We start from the raw sequence: 21,880 nt of genomic DNA, 5'->3' as shown, positions 1-21,880 counted from the left end.
TCTGAGAGGACATGATTAGCTTTGTGAAGTACATCACTGTGCCAGTATCACCCAGCTGTGATTTAATCAGTGTGTCAGGTTAGTATGTGAGGTTACGGTAGAGGATAGATCTGACGGTGTAGGTTCAGGTGGGGACATGAAGTCATTAGCGGTACACACATCCGCTTGGTGCTACCTTCGCACATTCACATTGTATTCATTTATTTAATTGCCACCAATGCCGCTGACTGGTTTCACCTGCATGTAATTATTATTTAATTTATGCCAGTGTTGGGCAGTATACGTTTAATTTATGTGATTACTGCAGAGGAGGAATTATACTGAGCAGGAATAACTCTATAATGTGTATAAAATCCTCTGTTTATGGCAAGACATTATACATGGAATTAAGTTTTTTAGAAAGTTAAATCCTAGACAAATCAACGTATGTAATCACACTGGTGAAAATGTAATTTGAAAATTCAGTATAGCCTCATTGCACTGGTAGAAGTGCTGCTTATCATTTTGAACCTAATGTGCACAATTATCTGTAGCCCACTGTACAGTGCACATAGAAATGAATAGAATAGAATAATTAACTGCTAGAGCTTCTAAGCATTTTGGGTTGCTAGCTGCCATTGTTGTTGGCAGACCTGACCTCGTAACTCATGCTTATCTGAACATATTAAGAAGGCTTTGTTCGCTATTTCTGTAATGTCAGCAGGATTTTGTAAAACTCTTAGTTCCTTAAGTTTGTCCTTAGGTTCTGGTTTTAAATCAGCTTGCTATAACTCCTTCCATTGCCAGGGGTTCTCGGTAGCACTAACATATTTCCACTGTAAACTGGTACTTTAAGTTTATGTGGTGTAAGAAGTACCTGGCAAATCAAATGCTAGAAACAGCTATCAACATGTTGTTTAAGTGCTTGGACTTGGACAAAACACACCACATCTTGTAAGTAGTCCATGTTGTTTCCACAAGGTCATTTAAACGCACATGAACACATCAAAGTCTTAGAAACTATTTCTCATCTCTGGAAGTATGACCACCCGAGGAGCATGTGAATGGCAGTTCTTCTTTTGTTGCTAACTATTATAGCTGTTGTTAACTTCCATCCATTGTTAATTGTTATAGATCTGACCATTTTCCTCTTATTGCTGTTATGTCTGTTAATGTCCACCTGTTGCTAACTGCTAATAATGGCTTCTGACTTCTGACTAATCCATTGCAAACTATTACCGCTGTTACTAGCTTCCATCTATTTCTAACTGTTGCAACTGTTGCTTACTTCCTACCACTGCTAAGTGTTGCAGTTGTTGCTAATGTTCATCGAATTGCTAACTGTTGCTAGCTTCCATCCATTGCTAACAGTTAGCCAATGTCTTTTGCTAAGAATCATTCACGGCTAATTGTTCTAACTGTTATAGCTGTTGCTAACTTCCATCTGTTGCTAACAGTTATGTCTATTGCTAACATTCGTCAATTGTTAACAGTTAAAGCTGTTGCTAACTCCCATCCTTTGCTAACTGTTATAGCTGTTGCTAACGTCCAGCCATGGATAACTGTTACAACTTTTGCTAACTTCCATCCATTGCTGACTGGTCTAGCTCTTACTAAGTGTCATTGCTTACTGCATTTTTAAGATATTGCAAACTGCACTCCATTGCTCATTGCCCTTCATTGTTGCTTTTATTTATACTGTACGACACAAATCTTGGAAAGTAGGCTTTGATGAATATGAATGGCACACATCATGATGAAGCAGAACTTGGCACTGACTACTAATTAAACCCATACCTGTCCTCTACCTGCAGCTCCCCCTTTTCACCTCTTTCTCCCTGTCTGTTTCTCTTTTCGTCCGACAGAGACAGTGATGGATACAAGGACGGCGACAGCTGAGCTTGGCTGGATATCGTTCCCTGCCAATGGAGTAAGAACAATGTGCAAAGGTGTACTGTATGTGTGTGTGTGTATCCTTGGGGAAAGCAGTTTGAGTACACTTTACAGTGGTCCATTAACGGATCTGTCAAAGTCTTAATTACAGTGGCAAGGTGACACCAATTAACCACTATTGATGCAGAACAGAGTTGATTCCAAGAGACCAGAGAGGTGCAGAAAAAAAACAAGTCTGTCATAGATGAATTAAAAAAAAAAAATGAATAGAATAGAATAGAATATTTACGTCCTTCCTCTTTTTGTTGAACTACTTGGCTTTTTTAAATTCTGGCCTGGCATCTTGCCGGTCACAATGGTCTGCTGTGTGTTTGAGGTGAGTGACTCTAATTGTGATGAATGGTTGTCCCTGTGCAGCACAGAACAAAGTGGAGGAGAGAATGAGGGAGGCAGGAAAAGAGAGGGAGACAAAAATGGAAGGGAGGGATAGAGAAAGTTTAATTTGTGTCAGGTCTTGGTAAACCCATTAATCAATTTAGCCTCTCCCCTCTCCGTCTATTTCATACCCCCTCGTACCCCCTGTCCCTTCTTGTCTCACACACACGTTCCCTAGTGGGAGGAGGTGAGCGGCTATGATGAGAACCTCAACACCATCAGGACGTACCAGGTGTGCAACGTTTTTGAGCCCAGCCAAAATAACTGGCTCCTCACCACTTACATCGACCGCCGGGCTGCACAGCGAATCTATGTGGAGATCCGCTTCACTGTACGCGACTGCGCCTCCATACCCAGTGTCCTGGGGTCTTGCAAAGAGACGTTCAACCTCTACTACCTAGAGACAGACAGGACTGTGTCTGATGCCAGCAAAGGGGTGGAGTACTGGGCCAATGCTCCCTTTCTGAAGGTAACTGCCCAGAAAATAGACCCTTTTAATAGAGGAGCAACATCTGAGGATTCGCTGCTCTGGGAATAATATAACAGTATAAATCAAAACGTATAAATTTAAACGATACTGTTGAGCTACGTACCCTTAGTCTGAACCTGGTACTCACGAGCCTCATGTGTTGCCGTTGCCAATCTGGCGTGTTTGCACCCTCAGTAAACTGTATGGAGTTTAAAAGAAAACGTGAGTGCTGTTCAAGAATCTATATAGATTGCCCCAAAAAGAAGATTTTATGAAAAATGTTCTGCCAGCCTCAAGCTTTAACCTCTACCAGCTATTAGAATTTAATGCTTATTGACTCGGTGTGTTTTTCCCAGAGCTCGTTGAGATTCATGTCTGACTTCTCCACTAAAAATGTCATGCACACGGTCTCACACATTTGTTATTTTTCAGTGAATGTTCTCCAGCAACAAAAACAGTTTCCTTTGATAAATCAGAGTTACACATTCAAATGTTGACATTCCTTACAAGCCTTTTTTTGGAAATTTATGGTGGAAATAGATTATGATATGATGAAAATGTATTGGTCCCAAGCCCATTTAATCAGCATTTTTACAGCAACTTTAAGCATTGCTTAGCAAATGTTACTTTCTGTTATTTTACTTATTTCCTCTCTCCACCAGGTGGACACCATTGCAGCAGACGAGAGTTTCTCCCAGGTTGATTTTGGGGGAAGGCTAATGAAAGTGAATACAGAAGTTAGGAGTTTTGGGCCGCTGTCCAAAGGCAGAGGGTTCCACTTGGCCTTCCAGGATCTGGGTGCTTGCATGTCCCTTTTGGCTGTCAGAGTGTTCTACAAGAAATGCCCCAGCGTGGTGCAGAACTTTGCTTTTTTCCCAGAGGTATGGACCAGAGCTAAATGAAAATGTGGTGATTTTGCAGCAGGGGGGATTGACATTTAACTTTTTTGTTTTTCTTCTAATTGTGCAGACGCTGACTGGGGCCGAGTCCACCTCATTAGTCATCGCCAGAGGAAGCTGCATCCCAAACGCTGAGGAAGTAGACGTGCCCATAAAGCTCTACTGTAACGGAGATGGAGAGTGGATGGTGCCCATCGGTAGCTGCAGCTGCAAGGCCGGATATGAGCCAGACAATAGCAACGTGTGCCGAGGTAAATCCACGTATTAATAAGACTGTGCTGGTTCAGACTGAGCATGTAAAAACTGAAGATGAAAACATCAGCACACGTTCAAGTATGCTAATGTTTGCACAGGTTCAAGTACAAGACAACAAAATGCAGTTTGCATCCAACCAGAAGTGCAGATATTTGTATAGATGTACATATACTGCCGCAGGATATTTTACAGTGTAAAACTGTACTGCATCACACCCATGTAGACTCAATTAATTTGCTGTTTTCAAATCTATTCTGGTGACCTCCGCTGAAGCGGACCCTGTTGCATGCTGTGCAAACATGTCATATTCTTTGGTATCAAAAGCTAACAAGCTACTATGACAGCAGATCAATATCCAGCATACATGTATCCAATATTCAGCCACAGCAGCCATGATACTGCTGCAGTCAATATGTCAGAAAGCATGCAAGCGCTAACACATCACACAAATGGAAGACAACATTAAAATGTCATCACCCTTCGTTTTTTTATATTCCTGGAATAAAATGTGTGTGTAAATGTAATATAAATATAGTACATTACACTGTATATTTAAGCACTAAATTGGTTTACAGTATGTCACAAATGGATGAATATGTGCTGAGTAAAGTCTGTAGGGAATGCAAATGGTTTATTGAGTCAGGGCTAACAAAGTATTTCTGGCAGTCTAAGCTAAATAATTTCAGGCATGTATATACTTCATGATGTATTCCTGCCCAAGGGTGCTGCACACCATGCTCCATATGTTAATATTTGTAGAGGCAGACTTGGGTGAACGTACAGAAATAGCTCCTCTTCCGTCAATGCTCCAAATATCACCACCTCTTTTCCTTCCTTTTTATATCTGGCCTCCTTCCCCATTTCCTCTCCCGACGAGTACCCATCATTTCTTATTCTCCCCGGAGAGTCTCATCCATTAAGCGTGCGTATGTGTGGGTGTGTGTGTGGGCGTGTGAGTGTGTGATGTATGTACATATGGTGAAATGATAAGTGAGGCCGCTTCATCCCATGTTAATTAGTTCAGCGTGTTCCAGCCAGATTAGTCTGCTGCAAATTAGACCCGGACTGTCGGAGAGTGTCGAAGAGATAGAGGGGTGAATGAAAGAAAGAAAGAAAGACCAGTCTGTGAGGTTGGATTGGGAGGAGAGTAAGGAAATTTGAGCAAATCAAGTACAGAAAGGTAAAGCAGGAAGCAAGCATGAATATTATTCTACCTGCCACTGGTGAAATGCAGTAAGTGCACTGCACAGAGACGGTTTCATCTTGTGATGTTTGTGTGGGTGTGTAGAAGGTGAACCAGTCATGATTCAAGGAAGATGGTGATTAAATCTGACAGTATGTGAACTGTCATTGCTGAATGACTTAAGTTCAAATCTTGAATTATTTAGTCTTCCCGGTCCTTTGCTGTGGGTTTCTAAACAATACCAGGCTTGTTATCGCTGACCTTGGAAGAACAAAACTTGAAGCTATGGCTGTAACATAAGGCAAAACTTTATATAACAATATATATATATATATATATATTGAGAGCGAAATTTGGAACATGAAAAATGATTTGATGAGTTAAGCCCATATCTTTTGTCAGTGTTAGTGTTTTCTGGCATCATGCATTTGCTTCTTGTTCCTAGGGATGAGTCTAATAAATTGTCTTCTTTATTATCAGATAGGGATGCTTTAAGTATTCGGTCTTTTCAGTAATGTTAGCCGAGCCCTGTTTGAGACTGATTCATATTCCAGAGAGGCCTAATGGGACTTTAAAGGGACCTAAGGAAGAGACTAACATCGAAGTGGCGACAAGAGACTGAATGAAATGTTACGCCAATTCAGCCAGTTGTTTCGATGATGGGCAAAAACACCTTTGGCAATGGAAAGCTTCCATGTTGGCAACAGCCAGTGGAAGCGCCTGATACAGTTCATGCACATATGATGAAAGCAGCGGATTCCTCAGATGTTTACCCCAGGGAAACATCTTTCATGACTTTGGTCCCTACCACCAGATTCACCATGCCAGTAGCCGGCTTGGAGCGTCGGGTAAACCCAGAGGGAGCTATACTTTCTTCTCAAATAGAGAGTGCTGATGGCAAAAAGAGCTGTCTCCACCCATACTCTATCCCAACCCTTTGGGGTGGGGAATATGCTAGAGGGTTACCATGGTGACCAGAGCCTGGAACGTTCACTAGCGACCAAGCTACGAAGTGCTGGTAGACGAGAGGGTTGCTTTATATGTGGACAGAATAGGACTAAACTAATGCTGCGTTCCAGAAAGCCGGGATGTCGGATTTATCCCACTTGGAGTGTACTAGATGCAACCTCAAACAGTTCCAGGAGAACAAAGCTGAACATAAACAACCAACATGGCCGACCGCGATAAGATAATATTTGTTTTGTTTTTAAAGTTACTGACAATGGTCGAAATTAAGGTCTCCCAAAGCTTTTCCACCAACAATAGGTAATATACTTCTCTCTGTGCTGAAAGCTAACGGTAGACCAATCAATGCATTAAGGGAAGCCATGGGATTGGACATTGACCTTTACAATTAAGTTCTTAATTTATTGCACAATCGACAACTGGTCAATCCTCTTTCAAAAGCACAACTCAATGGGACATTCTTGAATTGTATGATGATCTTTTCAGTACTAGGTTTTACAGTTTCTGCAGTGTGTTGTCTTCATACACCTGCTACACGTGCTTCATCTAAAGCTTCTGAGTTTAAGCGGTGATTTAAGGTGTTTCGGTACCGAGCACGTCCCGCTTGTCTTCTCTGAGCTGGCATCTTTTTGGTGTGCCTCTCTGCCAATCAGCTGATAACAACTTGGCAGGAAGCTGCACTCACTATTACAGCAGATGGTTGTCTTTTATGCGTGTGTGTGTGTCAGGCAGTGATGGTATTTATTTTGCACCAAATCAGCATATTGTGCAAACCATACGGCAAATCTGGCTCGCGATCAAAGTGCTGCATGATTGTGTGCGTGTCTGTCTGTGTTTTGTGTGTGTGTGTGTGTGTGTGTGTGTGCGTGCGTGTTTGTACAAAGTAAATATTCAAAGCCCTTACTTTAAATGCATCACACTTCAAAAGTAAGCACTACCACCAAATACACACAAACTTCTCCTGCTGCGAACCCCAACAACGCTCCCAGAGGTTTTTAAACCAGCAGGCTTTTAACACACTCACACAGACACCTGCACATGCACACACACACACACTCATGCGAGTCTTTAATAATTGATTAGCGAGCCTGTATGCCAGCTTTCGACAATTGTCATCCACATGGGCTCTGCGTGACTCCACACAGCTGGCAAAGGGCACAAAGGGAAACAGAGGAACAATCTTTTTTCCTTTGTCCCTTTTTTAACGCTTTCTTTATTCCTCTTAGTTTTTTTTTTATCTCTCTGGCCTTTGGCATTTTCTCTCTCAGAGCATTCCTGTCTGTTGCCATGCCTAATACTCCTTAAATTTAATGTCAAACTCTAGAATTAGATAATTCACGTACTGTTGTTTATCAGACCTGATTCTCCCTGTAGAAGTCTGTGCGACAAAAAAAAACAAACAAAAAAAAAACATGTGGGCTTGCTAGTTGGAAACCTTTTGACAGTTGGGACACGGAGAGAGAAACAGATAACTACACAGAGAGGTATCTAGAGATAAGTAATGGAGAGAGGGAGCAAGACTTGTTGCCATGGTGACACGCCCCATGTGAATGAGCGAGGTTGTTGAATAAATGACCTTGACAAGCCAGATGTCTATCTGCCTATTCAAGACCGAAACATGCGCACACACACACACACACACACACACACACACACACACAGAAAGAAAGACACTCCGACACACCTGAGGAAATGGCTTCAAAGAAATGTAGATGTATTTATATTAGGAAACTAGCAGAAGGGTAGGCAGACATAGATGGAGGCAGTGACTCCTAATTTAAGACAGAATTTGAATATGTTGTATGTTGTTTTTTTTAAAAAATCATTTCCAGTATTGCACACACTTTAAAAGACGCTGGACTCTTAGGGAGTGTGCTTGCATCGATAAGCCTCGAACATTATGACCACTGACAGTGGCAATACAACGTTGCGCTGGGAAACTTTTGGACCTGGCATTCAATCGTGTGGATGATACTTAGACATGTAGCACCCACCTAGACCAGACCAGTTACCCTGTCCCCATAGCAATGACAACCCTTGATGGCAGCAGCCATCCGCAGCAGGATGCAGCCTGACACAGGAACACACACAAAAACGCTTTAGGAACAACTAAAAAAAACATGAAGAACAGCACAAGGTGTTGACCTGGCCTCCAAATTCACCACATCCCAAACTGATCAAGTGTTTGTGGGTTGATCCACAGAGGCCCCTCCCCTCAACCCAAAGGACCCAAATGCCCCCACAAATAACATTGCGTTGTTCTTAGACACCACTGGACACCCTCAGAAGGCCCATGTCCATTCTCTGATGAGTCACAACTGTTTTGGAGGCACAAGGGAGACCTACACAATATTAGGCAGGTGGTCATAATGTTATGCCTGATCGGTGTATTGCTATCTTTGCTAAATCAAAACCTTTTTTATCCTCTTCAACCTTCAAACCTGTCTCAACACTTTAACAGCTTTACTCTTTTCTTTTTCTTATAATATGGCAGTCATGTTTATGCATTTACTGCAAAGTGTGGTGGAGTTAGCAATAAATATGACTTTTAAAAGTCAAGCAGAGCACACAAACCACTAGCTGCAAGGGCTCCCCGCAGCTTTTTACTCTCAAACTGTCACCATAGTATATTCTAACCTTTCCCAACTAAGAAGGGCTTCTTCAAACAATTTATGTAGCTTTCTGAAACCAAAATTGCCTTTAGCAAGTAATTAGCCAGGAGCGTGAAGGTGTGAAAGTAAGTAGGGACTGAACGTCTCTACCAGGGTCTTTTTTTAATTACTATTCAACTATTTATCTAACTTGTTCTGTATACAAATGTGTGCAACACCACAAATGTCTCCCACGAGAAATTATCCAAGTGTGTTTGCCATTATCCACATTTCCACATTTATACTCAGCAACACAGCTACTACTAACTAGTTCATTTGAGCACACTGCAGCCTTTTGGGTCTTTAATCGGTTTATTGGGGATGGTAGCCAACGGCACTGATTGACTAGTTGAGTTACAGCTGAGATATACAGGGAAGAGGAAAATGCAGTGAACATGTTAGGGGACTAGACGGGAAGCAATGTGGAGATGAGAGACCAAGAAAATGTAGTGAAATTCAACAAGTTTTAGCGATGACACGCAAAAAAAAACCCAAAAAACTTCAGCAATACATATACTGTAGGGAAACACCGTCCATAACTTTGGTTCCTACCACCAAATTCACCACATCGTCCAAGGCCACTATCAGCGGGACTCAGACGGAGTGGCGGCATGGTTGATGGTATTTTCTTCTCGGACAGAGCGCAGTGACGGCGAGAAGAGCTAGCTCTGTCTCTGAAACATTTGGGGTGAGAAATATACAAGAGCATTACCTTGGCAACGCCAGCCTTCAAATGTCCACAAGCAACCAAATGTCGGATGTGAACAGATGCATGTACTGTACTGTATGCCAGTATCAGTACGTACATTCTGGCGTACAGTACATGTGTAGGATGCATGCTATATTCAATCTGATTAATCTGAAATAGTTAATTTCTTTTGATTACTATTTTTTTGATCAAAGACAAACATAATGGGATGAAATAATAATTACTGACTACTCCAGAGACCCTCTGCTTATATTCAGTTTACAAAAAAAAAAAAACAGCAGATGGTCATATACGAGGAGCTGGAATAAATATATCTTTGGTATATTTGTTCAATTAAAATATGATGAAAACAGTTTCTAAAGTCATAAATCTACGAATTGTCTCAGATTGCAAAGCTGCGGGATGTCAGGAAGAAGCCCTTTAAACCTAACAAAGACATCGCTGCCTCTGATAGCGTATAATGTCTAAGCGGTTAAGTCGTTTTTCTTGCTATCATTTAAGGCCAGGTAAGTATGAAATTGTTCACACTGAACCCAGGCTTGATCAAGCCCTTTAGTGTGGTGTAAAATACACTTCCACAGTGAGACCTGAGTAGTTCCATAAAGCTCCGTGGCCCATGTACGACATAATATGCAGTAAAGTGGGACAAAGGACAGTTTCCTCCATTGTAAATCATGTTAGAACAAAAGCATCAGCAAAACCAAGAAATGACAATATAACATTCCAGGGACAGCAACACAATAGAAGAACAGTACTGCAGAAATACAGAGACATTGAGGAGGAAGAATAAAAACAGCAGCCTTGTCGTGTTTCTCTTCATCTTATTCTATTATCCCCCATCATTTTCTCTCCTTTCCTTGAATATTTCTTTGCTTGCGTATTTTTTTATTTTTTTATATAATGTCTTTTCTCCTGAGCCTCGGACTCTTTGAGAATCTTAACTTCTCGCCTCGTTTTGCTTCTGCGTCATCGTTTTGGACTTCATTAAAAGGTTGTGCTCGTGCAGCCTTGCACCATAAATCTCTGCAGCATTTGCATTTTGATCTCACCGCGACGAAAGTATCTCGCGGATGAAGTGAACATTCATTACAGAGGAGGAAAGAAAACAAAGTGCTAAAGATAAATCAAAACTGAAAAAGAAGGAACGGTAAAAAAAAAAAAAAAACTCATTTTGGTTTGTCAGAGCTTTTCGTTTTAGTCTTATTCCTCATTTCACACCTCTCTGTTTCCCTGCAAGGCTTTTATTTATTTATTTATTTTTTTAACGTGAAGTCATATTTGAGAATGTGTTGCCCTCACAAAGATGCACTTATGGAATCCCACGTGTGAATTAAAAAGAGGCATCCGTCTGGAACACAGTAACGTACTCTCAGGTAACATGTGATATGTTTAACTTCAGATGTGTCATGAGGTTACTTTTGAATAAATTTTACTTTTTCTCATCCAACTAGACCGCTGTTTTATTTGGTTGGAGTATAGAATAGAATATTTTCTATTCTTTATATCGTACACAGGATTAGTCATAATCATGTTTCTTCGACATGTCGTCAGTGTCAGTAGCACTGGTGCTAGCATGTCAAACAAATGTGCGGTAGTTTGCTCAAAGAGCCAGCGAAATGATTGCTCAGCCCTGCTTCTGCTCCGTGACATCATGTTCAGGCCGAGAGGTCGTGCTTTGTTGGGATTAAAAATGCATGTTAAAAATTAAAAATTCAACACTACTCTTGCGAGAGCGGCCGATAAAAGCGGGATGATGCATGTGAGGGATCATAAACCCGCTGGTTTTGGATGAAAATATGCACGAGAGTTGGTGTGCATAGGCAGTTCTCCTGCAGCGAAAACTTTTAAATAAGTCAGTTGTTTGTGCAACTTTTTTGACTTTTCTTTTTCACCACATACTCGTCTAAGATCCTTTGACCTTATTCACAAACACTGCACATTCATATGTCTGTACTTAAACCATGCACACAAATACAGGATTAGTATTTCTTCAATTTATTCACGCTCCAGAAACAAATTTAGAACTGCCTCAGACCATGCGTAGGCACAAATGATGAAACCCTGGCTCCACCGTTTCACTGAATGCATAGCTTATTAAAGGCCCATTCATTAAGAAAACGGTTAATTGGACAACAGTATTAATTTACAAATGCATTCATCCTCATCGACTACTGTCATAATTGATATATTTATGTGCCCTGTTCTGTGCCATTTACATTTGAATAAAAGTGTCACTCTGATTGCATCTTACAATAAAACAGACAATTGCAAATATGTACATATCAGACATTATCTCTCATTTGAGAGATCAGGTTTCCTTCTTCTTCCTCTCGTCTGTTTTTTTGTGATCTGCATCTCGTCTTCATCTCAGAGTACACAACATTCATTGCCTCATTTATTGCAGCCCGAGCCTTTTATTTAACCAGCCATTTCTTGTGTAAATAATTTTTGGCTATTTTCCTTTAGGTGCCACAACTTAACATAAGCAGACGTATTACCTTAGACAGAGGAATTGGGATGTGGCAAATGACTGCAAGCGTACTATCTATTTTAATACACTGTGTGCATGGTAATACAATAACATGAAAACTGAGGGGTGCGCTGTTAAATTTGTGCAAGCACACTTATTTTGTGCACAAGAACCTTAATGCACGGTTAGTGAATAAGGACTATAGTTTTTACGCTTTGCTGAGGATTTTGCAGGTTGAACCGGGAAAACATTCACTGCACGGCGTTAATGCAAAGTATACAGATGCGTGTAAAACTTGGAAAGTAGCACGCAAATGGCTCGATGAATTTTTATCTAATTAATCAACTCAATTAGTCAAAAATCTGTAGTCGTGAAACCTCTAGTATTTAATCCCCTTGATTGGTATAGCTCTCGCTTGTCTTGCTGCTTTCAGATTGCTATTGGCAGCCGTGGATGATGATTCTTGTCACAGAATAATCCAATACATACTGATTCTCACTACCATCGCTAGGCTCATCTTATCCTAGAAGAACCCTAAAGAATTCACATATGCGCTTCACGTCATAATTTGGTTAATATGTATGAACACAAACATCTCTGACCCAGATAAAGGAGCCAGAGGAAACTTACCATAATCTGCATCACAGACGATCGGTGCGACCCTGATTTTGTGCGATCGTGCACAAAATGTTTCTGTGTATCTTGTCATAGCCAGATAATGTGCTGCTATCCTCACAAAATCCCCCTCTGTGCTGTGTCAACCTTATAGTACCAATAATATCTCCACTGGCACGTCGCCTTTCTAAAACAAAGTTTACCAAATGCCTCATGATCAAGACAAACAAAAGGCACAAAAACACGATTCAAGCTAAGAACGATATTACTTAGAATTTGTTGTGTGGAGTTATGTGTTTTATTTATGTGTCTCTCTCTCTCTCTCTTATCTCCCCAGCCTGCCCTCAAGGCACCTTTAAGTCATCCCAAGGGGCAGGATTATGTCAGCAATGTCCGCTCAACAGTCGCTCCACCATTGAAGCCGCCACCATCTGTGGTTGTCGGAACGGCTATTACCGTGGTGACATGGATAAACCAGAGGACGTGTGCACCAGTGAGTCAGTCTTTGTCAAACACACAAACTAAGTACACACTCAATACACCTTCGGCCTCAAGATGAGAAATACCGTCTCGTGAAGGCAGATTTTTGGACTGACGTTGCGAGTAGCTGACATATTACAGCGTATCGGAGGTTGACACCAATGACAGTCAAATATTTCATAATCTAATTAAAGGCCAACATCTGCTTTGATTTATAATTCAACCCCTAATTTTATGCAACTAATTCAGAGTGCTGCAACACTGCTGTCCTTGTTAGGGGATTTGGGGAGCAGTAAGTAATAATGCTGCCACATTCCTCAGGCTTTCCATTGGAGTGAATATGTGTTTAGTGTGTCGAGGAGGCTGTATCGCTATGCACGGCGAAGCACACAGTCTGAAAAATGCAGCCTCTCGGTTCCACAGAGAGATGGTGTAAGTAGGTTGAGACATGAATCATTTTGAACTGAATGTAGCAAGTCTCAAACTCTGAAACTGTGTGTGTATATCCTGTGAGTTCTGTGTGTATCGTCTTGTGTGTCTGTTCTGGTGACCTGGTTTCTAAAACTCATATTTTTTCCGGTTAAAAAAAAAATAAAAAATCTCAGGCTCATTCAGAGTCTGTTCTTTATTTTACAGTTCATGAATAAATTTGCAACATTTTACTAGAAGCACATATAAAAGGGCGCTCACGTTATAATAAAGTAGATTTGTCAAATAAAGCAAACGACAATGAATCCCCCGCTTTTCATAATATTCTTTTACGCATTTTACTAGCTGTGGTTGAGTTATTTTAGACCAACTGAGAGTTAGAAGCACGAAATCAAATTCATGAATTAGACATGTTGGTAAATTATATTTCAGTCACTGTTGGGACATTTTAATCATTAACTGCATATGAAGATGGACAAATCCTTGTGACGTCATCCATCGGTTTCCTGAACAGCAGTTTCCTTTGAAGCTCAGTGTGGTATCTGCGGCTGCCGCCATCTTGGCAGAGCCTGATTCCACTTAACTTCCAATTAATTAAAAAAAAATGGGCATGAGTGTAAATGAGTTATGAGGGCACCCACTTGTCACTAAAAATGCCCACATCCTTAATTATGCACAACTGTAAGTTCTGATATAATTTAAACAGATGAGTCACACAAAAACTCACCCATGTACAGTTGTCAAGAATTAGGAAATTAGCTATAGAGACTAAACTACTTTTGCACCAGGCTGTAAACAAGATTACTTCTGTTGTAAAAGTTTCAACATGGAGATCTACGGGGATCAACCACAGACGGTATAAATATAGACAATGTGTCGCCACTTCCTTGCATTGGCCAAAATTGACGCTATTTTCCTGACTAACTAACTAAAGCGAAACTTATCCAAAAAACTGGCACATGAACATTCATCAGCGTTATATTAACTACCTAAAATAACAGAAACTATCCTTGAAAAAAATTTATTTGGCGTGTGTTTTAGTGTTTAAGTCCCATCCACTAACGTGGAGGAGGTGGAGCTTATGACCTATGCTACAGCCAAACACCAAGGGGAGCTCTACTTGCTTGGGCTTCACTTTTGAAGATCGGTTCCGCCGTCCATCTTTATACTGTCTATGGCATCAACCATAGGCCAGCCAGCCTCAAGTCATCTTTCAAAGAACTGAAGGTTTTTGCACTTCCATGTTGGAGAAACATAACAATAAACACGTGTCTTGCACCTTAATATCAAGGCAGAGTAGTTTATACAAGCATTGGCAGCTAAGCTATGGCTTACTACCTGAGTAATGAGGAGCATCTACACAAATAGATGTGTATCACTGAAGTTGTTCATAAGTTCAGTATGAACAAATTATTCATTCGTTATTCGTTAAATGAAGCATTGCAACACATCCTGCTCAGTTAGGAGGTAGGGCTGCATTCACTACAGCATTGATTGGGATCCCATTACAACCGAGACCTGGTGGAGTTCTGCCACAGATCTGTATGGACCTGGTCCCAGACTAGTCATGGACTAGCTGTTAGTTGACCCATAGTTGGCCTTCTGATTGGTCTGCTGACCACCAACCAGAGAGCTCCTACTCATTGCCAAGTCCTGACTTCCTATGTTGCTGTGCCTAGGTTATGTAGTTAGCAAGCAAACTAGTAATCGGGAGTTGTCGGAACAGCTATCACCAAAAACATGGAAAACATATAGTCAGCAAGTGTGTGTGTAGCTTAGGAAATAACCTTGCATGAAAATTGACAACTGGTGAAAAGGGTAGCAATTCAATTCAATGCAGCAATGCAGTTCAAATGTTAGCACAGCTGCTACCTCTTGCCTTTTACGTTTACCTCCATTATTACAGGTTTCCAATGTTTTTTCTACAGGAATGGGCCCTCTCATTGCTATAGTTTGTCTAACCTAGCAACAGTAACATAGGGCGACGGGACTTGACAAAGGGTAGAAGCACTCTGGTTGGTTGTTAGCAGACCAATCAAAAGGCTAGCAAATGGTAAATTCTAAGTAGCACTATTGGTTAAATCTCTAGAGCACCAAGCCTTCTTGTCTTGGTTCTGCTTTGTTGAAATATATTACAGGGGGAGCCTCAAAGTGGACATTCAAAAAGATGCTCCTGCCACAGTTGTTATGGAACAGTTGATGTAGTTAACCTATTCTGACAGCAGAAAAAAAAAAAAAACACAAAGAAAGCCTCACCTCAACAGCGCTAGCACCCTCTCAAATTGATGCTGATAGAAGAAAATCAACTTTCCCAGTGAAAAGGTGTCAGGTGTCAACATGCTCTGCCTACACAGCTCTGTGAATTACCTCGGTGCTTTCCATTCAAGGACAAAAACAAATTGAGTTACAAGTTTTTCAACAGCGATGGAAAGGACGAGCAAAAACTTTTAAAGAGAGAGAGCGGGATGGAAGTTTAATACAGGAAGGAGCTTCAGTTTATTTATGTTTGGCACGAAGTCAGTCAGATATAAAATCAGATCAGTGAGGTGGAAGAGTGAACGTGCAGTGTGTGGATAGTTGCCTGACAGAAAATCATTCCCTCAGCGTGCCTTACGGGCTGCATAGGTACCGAGGAGGTGTGTGTACACTTTATGCCTGTGTGGGTTTTTCTGTAGTGTATTTTTGTGTATAGGTCAGATTAATGTTGTGTAAGCCACTTGCAGAACTGTGAAAAAAAAAAAAAAGCACAGAGTGTGGCTGTGAACAGCAGCACAGATTGTCTCTCCAACTCTTTTGGAAGAGTGTGTCTTGCCGCAGCAGAAAGTGGAAGTGGAACATTTAAAATGTGATTATCACCTCTTCTTCCTCTTCTGCATTTGAATGTGTGCTTGCTGTGAACTCCGCGAGTGCCTGACAGTTTAAAAGAATTCATATTTGTGCTGTTTAGATAAAAAGCAAGATGGAGTGAATATCTGTGTCAACACACTGCATGCGACTGTGTGTATAATTATGAATGCACTGACAGGTCGTCTCTCACTCTCTCTCTTTCTCCCTCTCCCTCACTCTTTCTTTCTCAGTCGAAATGTTCATACGATGGTGCTACTCAGATTTTCAACCCCCTACCGATTGTTAGCACTTTGATTTTGCAACATGTCTGTCTCTGAGTGACTGTCTGAGAAATATACACATACACATCTTCCACAAGGCTGTCTTAGTCAATTCTGTGATTCAGCATATGCCAAGGTTGAACATCCGTTTCATCTGAACTGCTCTTGTTTTTGCGCGCGCGTCGCAGAGTGTGTGATGATGAATGCGTGAACGTTCAAGGAGCAGAGCACCCGCTAGGTTTAACCTTGTGAAAACTCTGGTTGTGCACTAAAGACTCACTTTAACACCCTAAAAAGCCAGAGCCGCTCCGCAGATCAAAGGAGAGAGACAAAAGAGAAGCAGCAAGAGAGAAGCTGACTGACTGACTGCAAAAAGACACTGATGCTCCGGCTGGCGGTGAGCTGTTGGGTCACTTTTTGACTGCCGGAAACGGCGCTGGCTGAAACCCAATTTTTCTATATGCTGAGTGGAAACTGCACTTGGCAACTTGGCATGTGGGCAGTCCTGAAATGACAGTTTAGTTTAAAATCTAAAATCCCCGGGGCCGGTTGCGCCAGCTGGAAGTAAAAAAAAAAAGTTTGGTGTAAGCCTTACGTCCTTACATCGGGCTCAGCTACTTCCAGACTTGTGATAAATATTTATACCAGTTGCACCATTTAAAACTGCGACTGAGTGCAGCTGCACATAGCGTAGAAGATGCACGTCCACGTTAAAGTGAAGGCAAAATAGTCTGTGGCCTAATGTGTGCTCCAATGCAACATTTTAATCTACAATATAGCTCAAAGATTACTCAGATTCAAAATCAGGAAAGGGACAGGATGCTGTATATAATAATGAGTATTTAAAATATCAGTTTTTCCTCCAAATATTACAAAAAAACTAGAAAAGCATGCATTACATTTGACCAAAGCCTTAACCCTGACCTGATTATGCACCACAAAATGTAATATTATTGCACGTTTATTATCTTTATCTTTCCTACTAGTCTGACATACGAGAATGCGTCCATAACGTGATGATAAAACTCCGTCCTCTGCACAAACACACAAACAACTCGTAATAAATCTGATGTGCAACACACCCATCACACCATTATTTTAACGACTTGGCATGCTAGTTACCGTTATGTTATATTACTGAAATGTGTCCAAACACAGTTTATTGCGTGTATGAAGCGATGCTATAAACTACCAGACATCTTGATAGTAAAAAAATAAATTAAAAAATCCATATGCAAGCTATTACTTAGCGACGCTTAGAAAAATAAACAAATTATTTTCTCAAGTGAACACCGCAATAAACTACGTGTTAATTCAAGTGGTTGACATGTGCAGCACTTTTGCATGGTCCATTACCAGGTCCATAAAACACAGACTGAAACAGATATTGGAATTTTTTTTTATTTCTTGTGTTCATTCCCTCTTATTCTTTTCTCTCTCTGCAGGTGTCCCTTCAGCTCCTCGCAATGTGGTCTCGGTCGTCAACCAGACGTCGGTGCTGCTGGAGTGGCACTCGCCGCGTGACACCGGGCACCGCGACGACTTGTCATACAACGTCCTGTGCCGCCGATGCCACAGCAGTGAGCGGCGTGCGTGCCAGCCGTGCGATGACAGCGTGGCGTTCGTTCCGGGCAAGCGCATGTTAAAGGACACGAGGGTCGAGATCAGCAAGCTGCGCGCTCACACGTCGTACACCTTTGAAATACAGGTTAGTCCCCAGAGAAAGAGTGCCCTCCTTTAAAGCGTGGCATTCATTCGTGTGGGTGTTACTTAGACATGTATCACAAACCTAGACCAGACCAGACACCCCCACCGCATAGCAATGACACTCCTTGATGGCAGCAGCCATCCCCAGCAGGATGCAGCCTGACACAGGCACAAACACAAAAATGGTTTAGGAACAACTCAAAAAAACATGAAAAACCTGACCTGGCCTTCATATTCACTAGATCCCAAACTGATCAAGTATCTGTGGGATGATCCCCTCAACCCACTGGACCCAAAGGCCCCCACTAACAACATCCTGTTGTCAGACACCACAGGACACCCTCAAAAGGCCCATGTCCATTCTCTGATGAGTCACAACTTTTTTGGAGGCACATGGGAAAACTACACAATATTACGAAGGTGGTCATAACGTTACGCCTGATCGGTGTACATAGCTACAGTGCACAACTGGATTACACTCTAAACTCCGAAAATCCAAGAAACCACCAAGACATCGGCTTCATTTACAATGACGATATTTCTTCAGCCCAACTGAAATCATTCTGATTCTGTATGTATTTACTTACAGCCCCAAATCATCTTCAGAGTAGAACCTGTGCAAGATAGTTTTGTGCTCTATGGAGCAGGTTTTTTGTCTGAACTTCATTGACAACACTGACTTCATTCAACAAAAGAAGATGGCTGGGGCCGATAACAATTTTGGCTTTGTTCATCTTTTCAAACTCTTATTCGAACAACTAGTTGTTTTGCTATCTCCATGTTCCTCCAAGAAAACATGGTCAGCTGATGTTTACCCCAAAACATGGGAAAAACCAACCAAACTAATAATGCAAGCTATTTATTTTCCTATTGAAAACATTATCAGGGGTTTACACCAGCCCTCTCAATTGAATAGAAAATCGCTTCTGTTTGGCCCAGTCTGTTCTGACTGAGGTGATTATATGCAACATTTTTATTCTGATTATTAGTGGAGCACTAGTGTCCATCTAAACAAAGCCACTGACTATTTGATGCTCAGAGTCGATTTTCCCTCCAGAGGTTACTTTGCCATCTACTGTAACGTCATCCAATAACTGATAACAAATTAAAATATGCAGCCACTGGAAAAAAGTAGCTATTACCTACTTTAGAAACAGCCTTGCTGCTGTCAGCTCTTGTTTTGAATACAAATAGCTGCCAGATATTCACTATAATGCTCAAGGATACATGGAAGCTTGCTGACATGCAGGCTTTTATGCACAATCTGCAGTTATGTCTCTGAACACGCAAGGTCAGAATGGAGTCTGTAAAGCCAGTATAATGGGGAACCTTCAATATTCTGCCATTGTCCTCCTGTACCATAGATGTTTAGAGCCAAAATCGTTTTCCTTTAGTTTCCCTGAGCTGTGAAAAGTTAAATGTCATTGGAAGACATTTACTTATAATAATATATCACATGTATCAATGTATTTGTGAAATCCTGCGCTTTTTATAATCTTGAAAGCTTGTATTGTTTGAATGTAAAAAACTAAAAGTCCAAAAATAAAGAACAAGACAATATAGAAGTAGAGCTCGGAGTAAATCATCAGTAATTACCGCCCTTTGTTTGATGATTTGCTTTGACTGAAGACATTGTTTCAACCGTCTTAATGATTAACCGAGCTCGGGATAGACAATATGTGGCAGCTAATTAGTTGGTCTTTTAAAACACTCTCAGAACCTGCTAATTATGTCTTTGATTTGCTGAGATGAGACCGTCTCTGAGACCGTTCAGTTTTAAAGAAGAAGCAGAGTTTCTACACTGTGACATCCAAACCTCATCTCATTGTTTCTGAGAATTGAGTGACTGCTAAACCACAACAAGTGTCCAGTCACAGCTTGTAAGCTGTAATTGGAAAAGGCAGCGCTGTCACACTTAGGCTTTCTGTGCATGTTGAAGCGCTGTGCATGCAGGTGTGGCGAGGGAGAAACTGTGTATCTAAAGGTTTTCGAGGATATTTTTGTTTAGCCTTTGCGAATCCTAAAATAGCCCACATACTGTACACTGACCACATCCTGTGGTCGTGGAAAAGATGTTAGTCTGTTTGACAAGGGTCAAATCATTGGCATGCATCAAGCAGAGAAAACATCGAAGGAGATTGAAGAAACTACTAAAATTGGGTTAAGAACTGTCGAAGTCATTATTAAAAACTGGAAGGATAGTGGAGAACCATCGTCTTCGAGGAAGAAACGTGGTCAGAAAAAAATCCTGATTGTGATCGGCGATCACTTAAAGGTTTGGTGAAATCAAATCGAAGAAAAACAACAGTAGAACTCAGGGCTATGTTTAATAGTGAAAGTAAGAGCATTTCCACACGTACAATGTGAAGAGAACTCAAGGGATTGGGACTGAACAGCTGTGTAGCCTTAAGAAAACCACTAATCAGTGAGGGTAACTGGGAAAAAAAGGCTTCAATTAGTGAGGGAGCATAAAGATTGGACTCTGGAGCAATGGAAGAAGGTCATGTGGTCTGATGAGTCCAGATTTACCCTGTTCCAGAGTGATGGGGGGCATCAGGGTAAGAAGAGAGGCAGATGAAGTGATGCACCCATCATGCCTAGTGCCTACTGTACAAGCCTGTGGGGGCATTGCTATAATCTGGGGTTGCTGCAGTTGCTCTGGTCTAGGTTCAACAACATTATGTGTCCAAAGAATGAGGTCAGCTGACTACCTGGATATACTGAATGACCAGGTTATTCCATCAATGGATTTTTTTCTTCTCTGATGGCACGGGCATATTCCAAGATGACAATGCCAGGATTCATGGGGCTCAAATTGTGAAAGAGTGGTTCAGGGAGCATGAGTCATCATTTTCACACATGGATTGGCCACCACAGAGTCCAGACCTTAGCCCCATTGAGAATCTTTATGCAGTATAAGATGTTCTTCCTTTATTTCCATGTCTTCTAACCCCAGCCTTGGAGATAGCGGTTTCCATCCATACATGAAAGCATCTAGTTCATGTTTGGGGCCCTTTTACAGAGTTCTCCTCTCAAATTCATCAGCCAGAGAGGGGCTTTCTATCCGGCTCATGGAGCTTAAGCAGCTAGCCTATGTGCTAGAACAAGTTGTTGTTGTTGTTTCTGGCTAAAAATGAGGACCTTGATTTTGGCAATCTGAAATCGAGGGCCTATTTTAAGTAATAAATCAGTTGCTGTTATTGTTAAAAGCTACATATCTGCAGGCCACAATAATTAAACAGTCCCCTGATGAGAATAGTCTGAGCTGACCGTGATAATTTTGCAGAATTGGTACCATTCACTTGTATAAAAACACATGCATGAAACTAACAGCGATTCCATATTTCCACCGCTATTGTCTCATCAGGTTCCACTGTTTGGCTGGTGCTCGTTTAATGAGGTCATTTTGTTGCTTCCCCTTCTTCTGCTATGGTTTAATGGCACCTGAGGGAAGAATTAGTGCCACCAACTGTTTATCTCCAGACACTTCTAATATGGTGACGAGGAATGGCTAGAGAGTGGTCATTTAATAAGGTTGTAAAAGAAAAAATAAATAAATAAAGAAGCATTTAACAAAGTGCTCCCAAAGTTTTACAAACAAATCGTTAATCTCTGTTATTTCTTATGACAACT

General features: G+C 41.2%; 1 protein-coding gene across 1 annotated transcript in view; it reads left to right on the top strand.

Moving 5' to 3' along the window:
• Positions 1–21,880, top strand: part of LOC311490646 (ephrin type-B receptor 1-like) — an 89,402-nt gene that overhangs the window by 30,150 nt on the left and 37,372 nt on the right. The window contains exons 2-7 of the mRNA XM_084548250.1: positions 1,845–1,909; positions 2,486–2,776; positions 3,439–3,657; positions 3,746–3,926; positions 12,862–13,017; positions 17,986–18,248. Of these exons, the coding sequence (XP_084404376.1) occupies positions 1,845–1,909; positions 2,486–2,776; positions 3,439–3,657; positions 3,746–3,926; positions 12,862–13,017; positions 17,986–18,248 (1,175 nt within the window). The remainder of the gene's footprint in view (positions 1–1,844; positions 1,910–2,485; positions 2,777–3,438; positions 3,658–3,745; positions 3,927–12,861; positions 13,018–17,985; positions 18,249–21,880) is intronic.

This window comes from Chelon labrosus (assembly GCF_963514085.1).
Source record: "Chelon labrosus genome assembly, chromosome: 7".
In the NCBI taxonomy this organism is placed as follows: domain Eukaryota; kingdom Metazoa; phylum Chordata; class Actinopteri; order Mugiliformes; family Mugilidae; genus Chelon; species Chelon labrosus.
The sequence above is the reverse complement of the archived record's forward strand: the minus strand, read 5'-3'. Positions and strand labels throughout refer to the sequence as shown.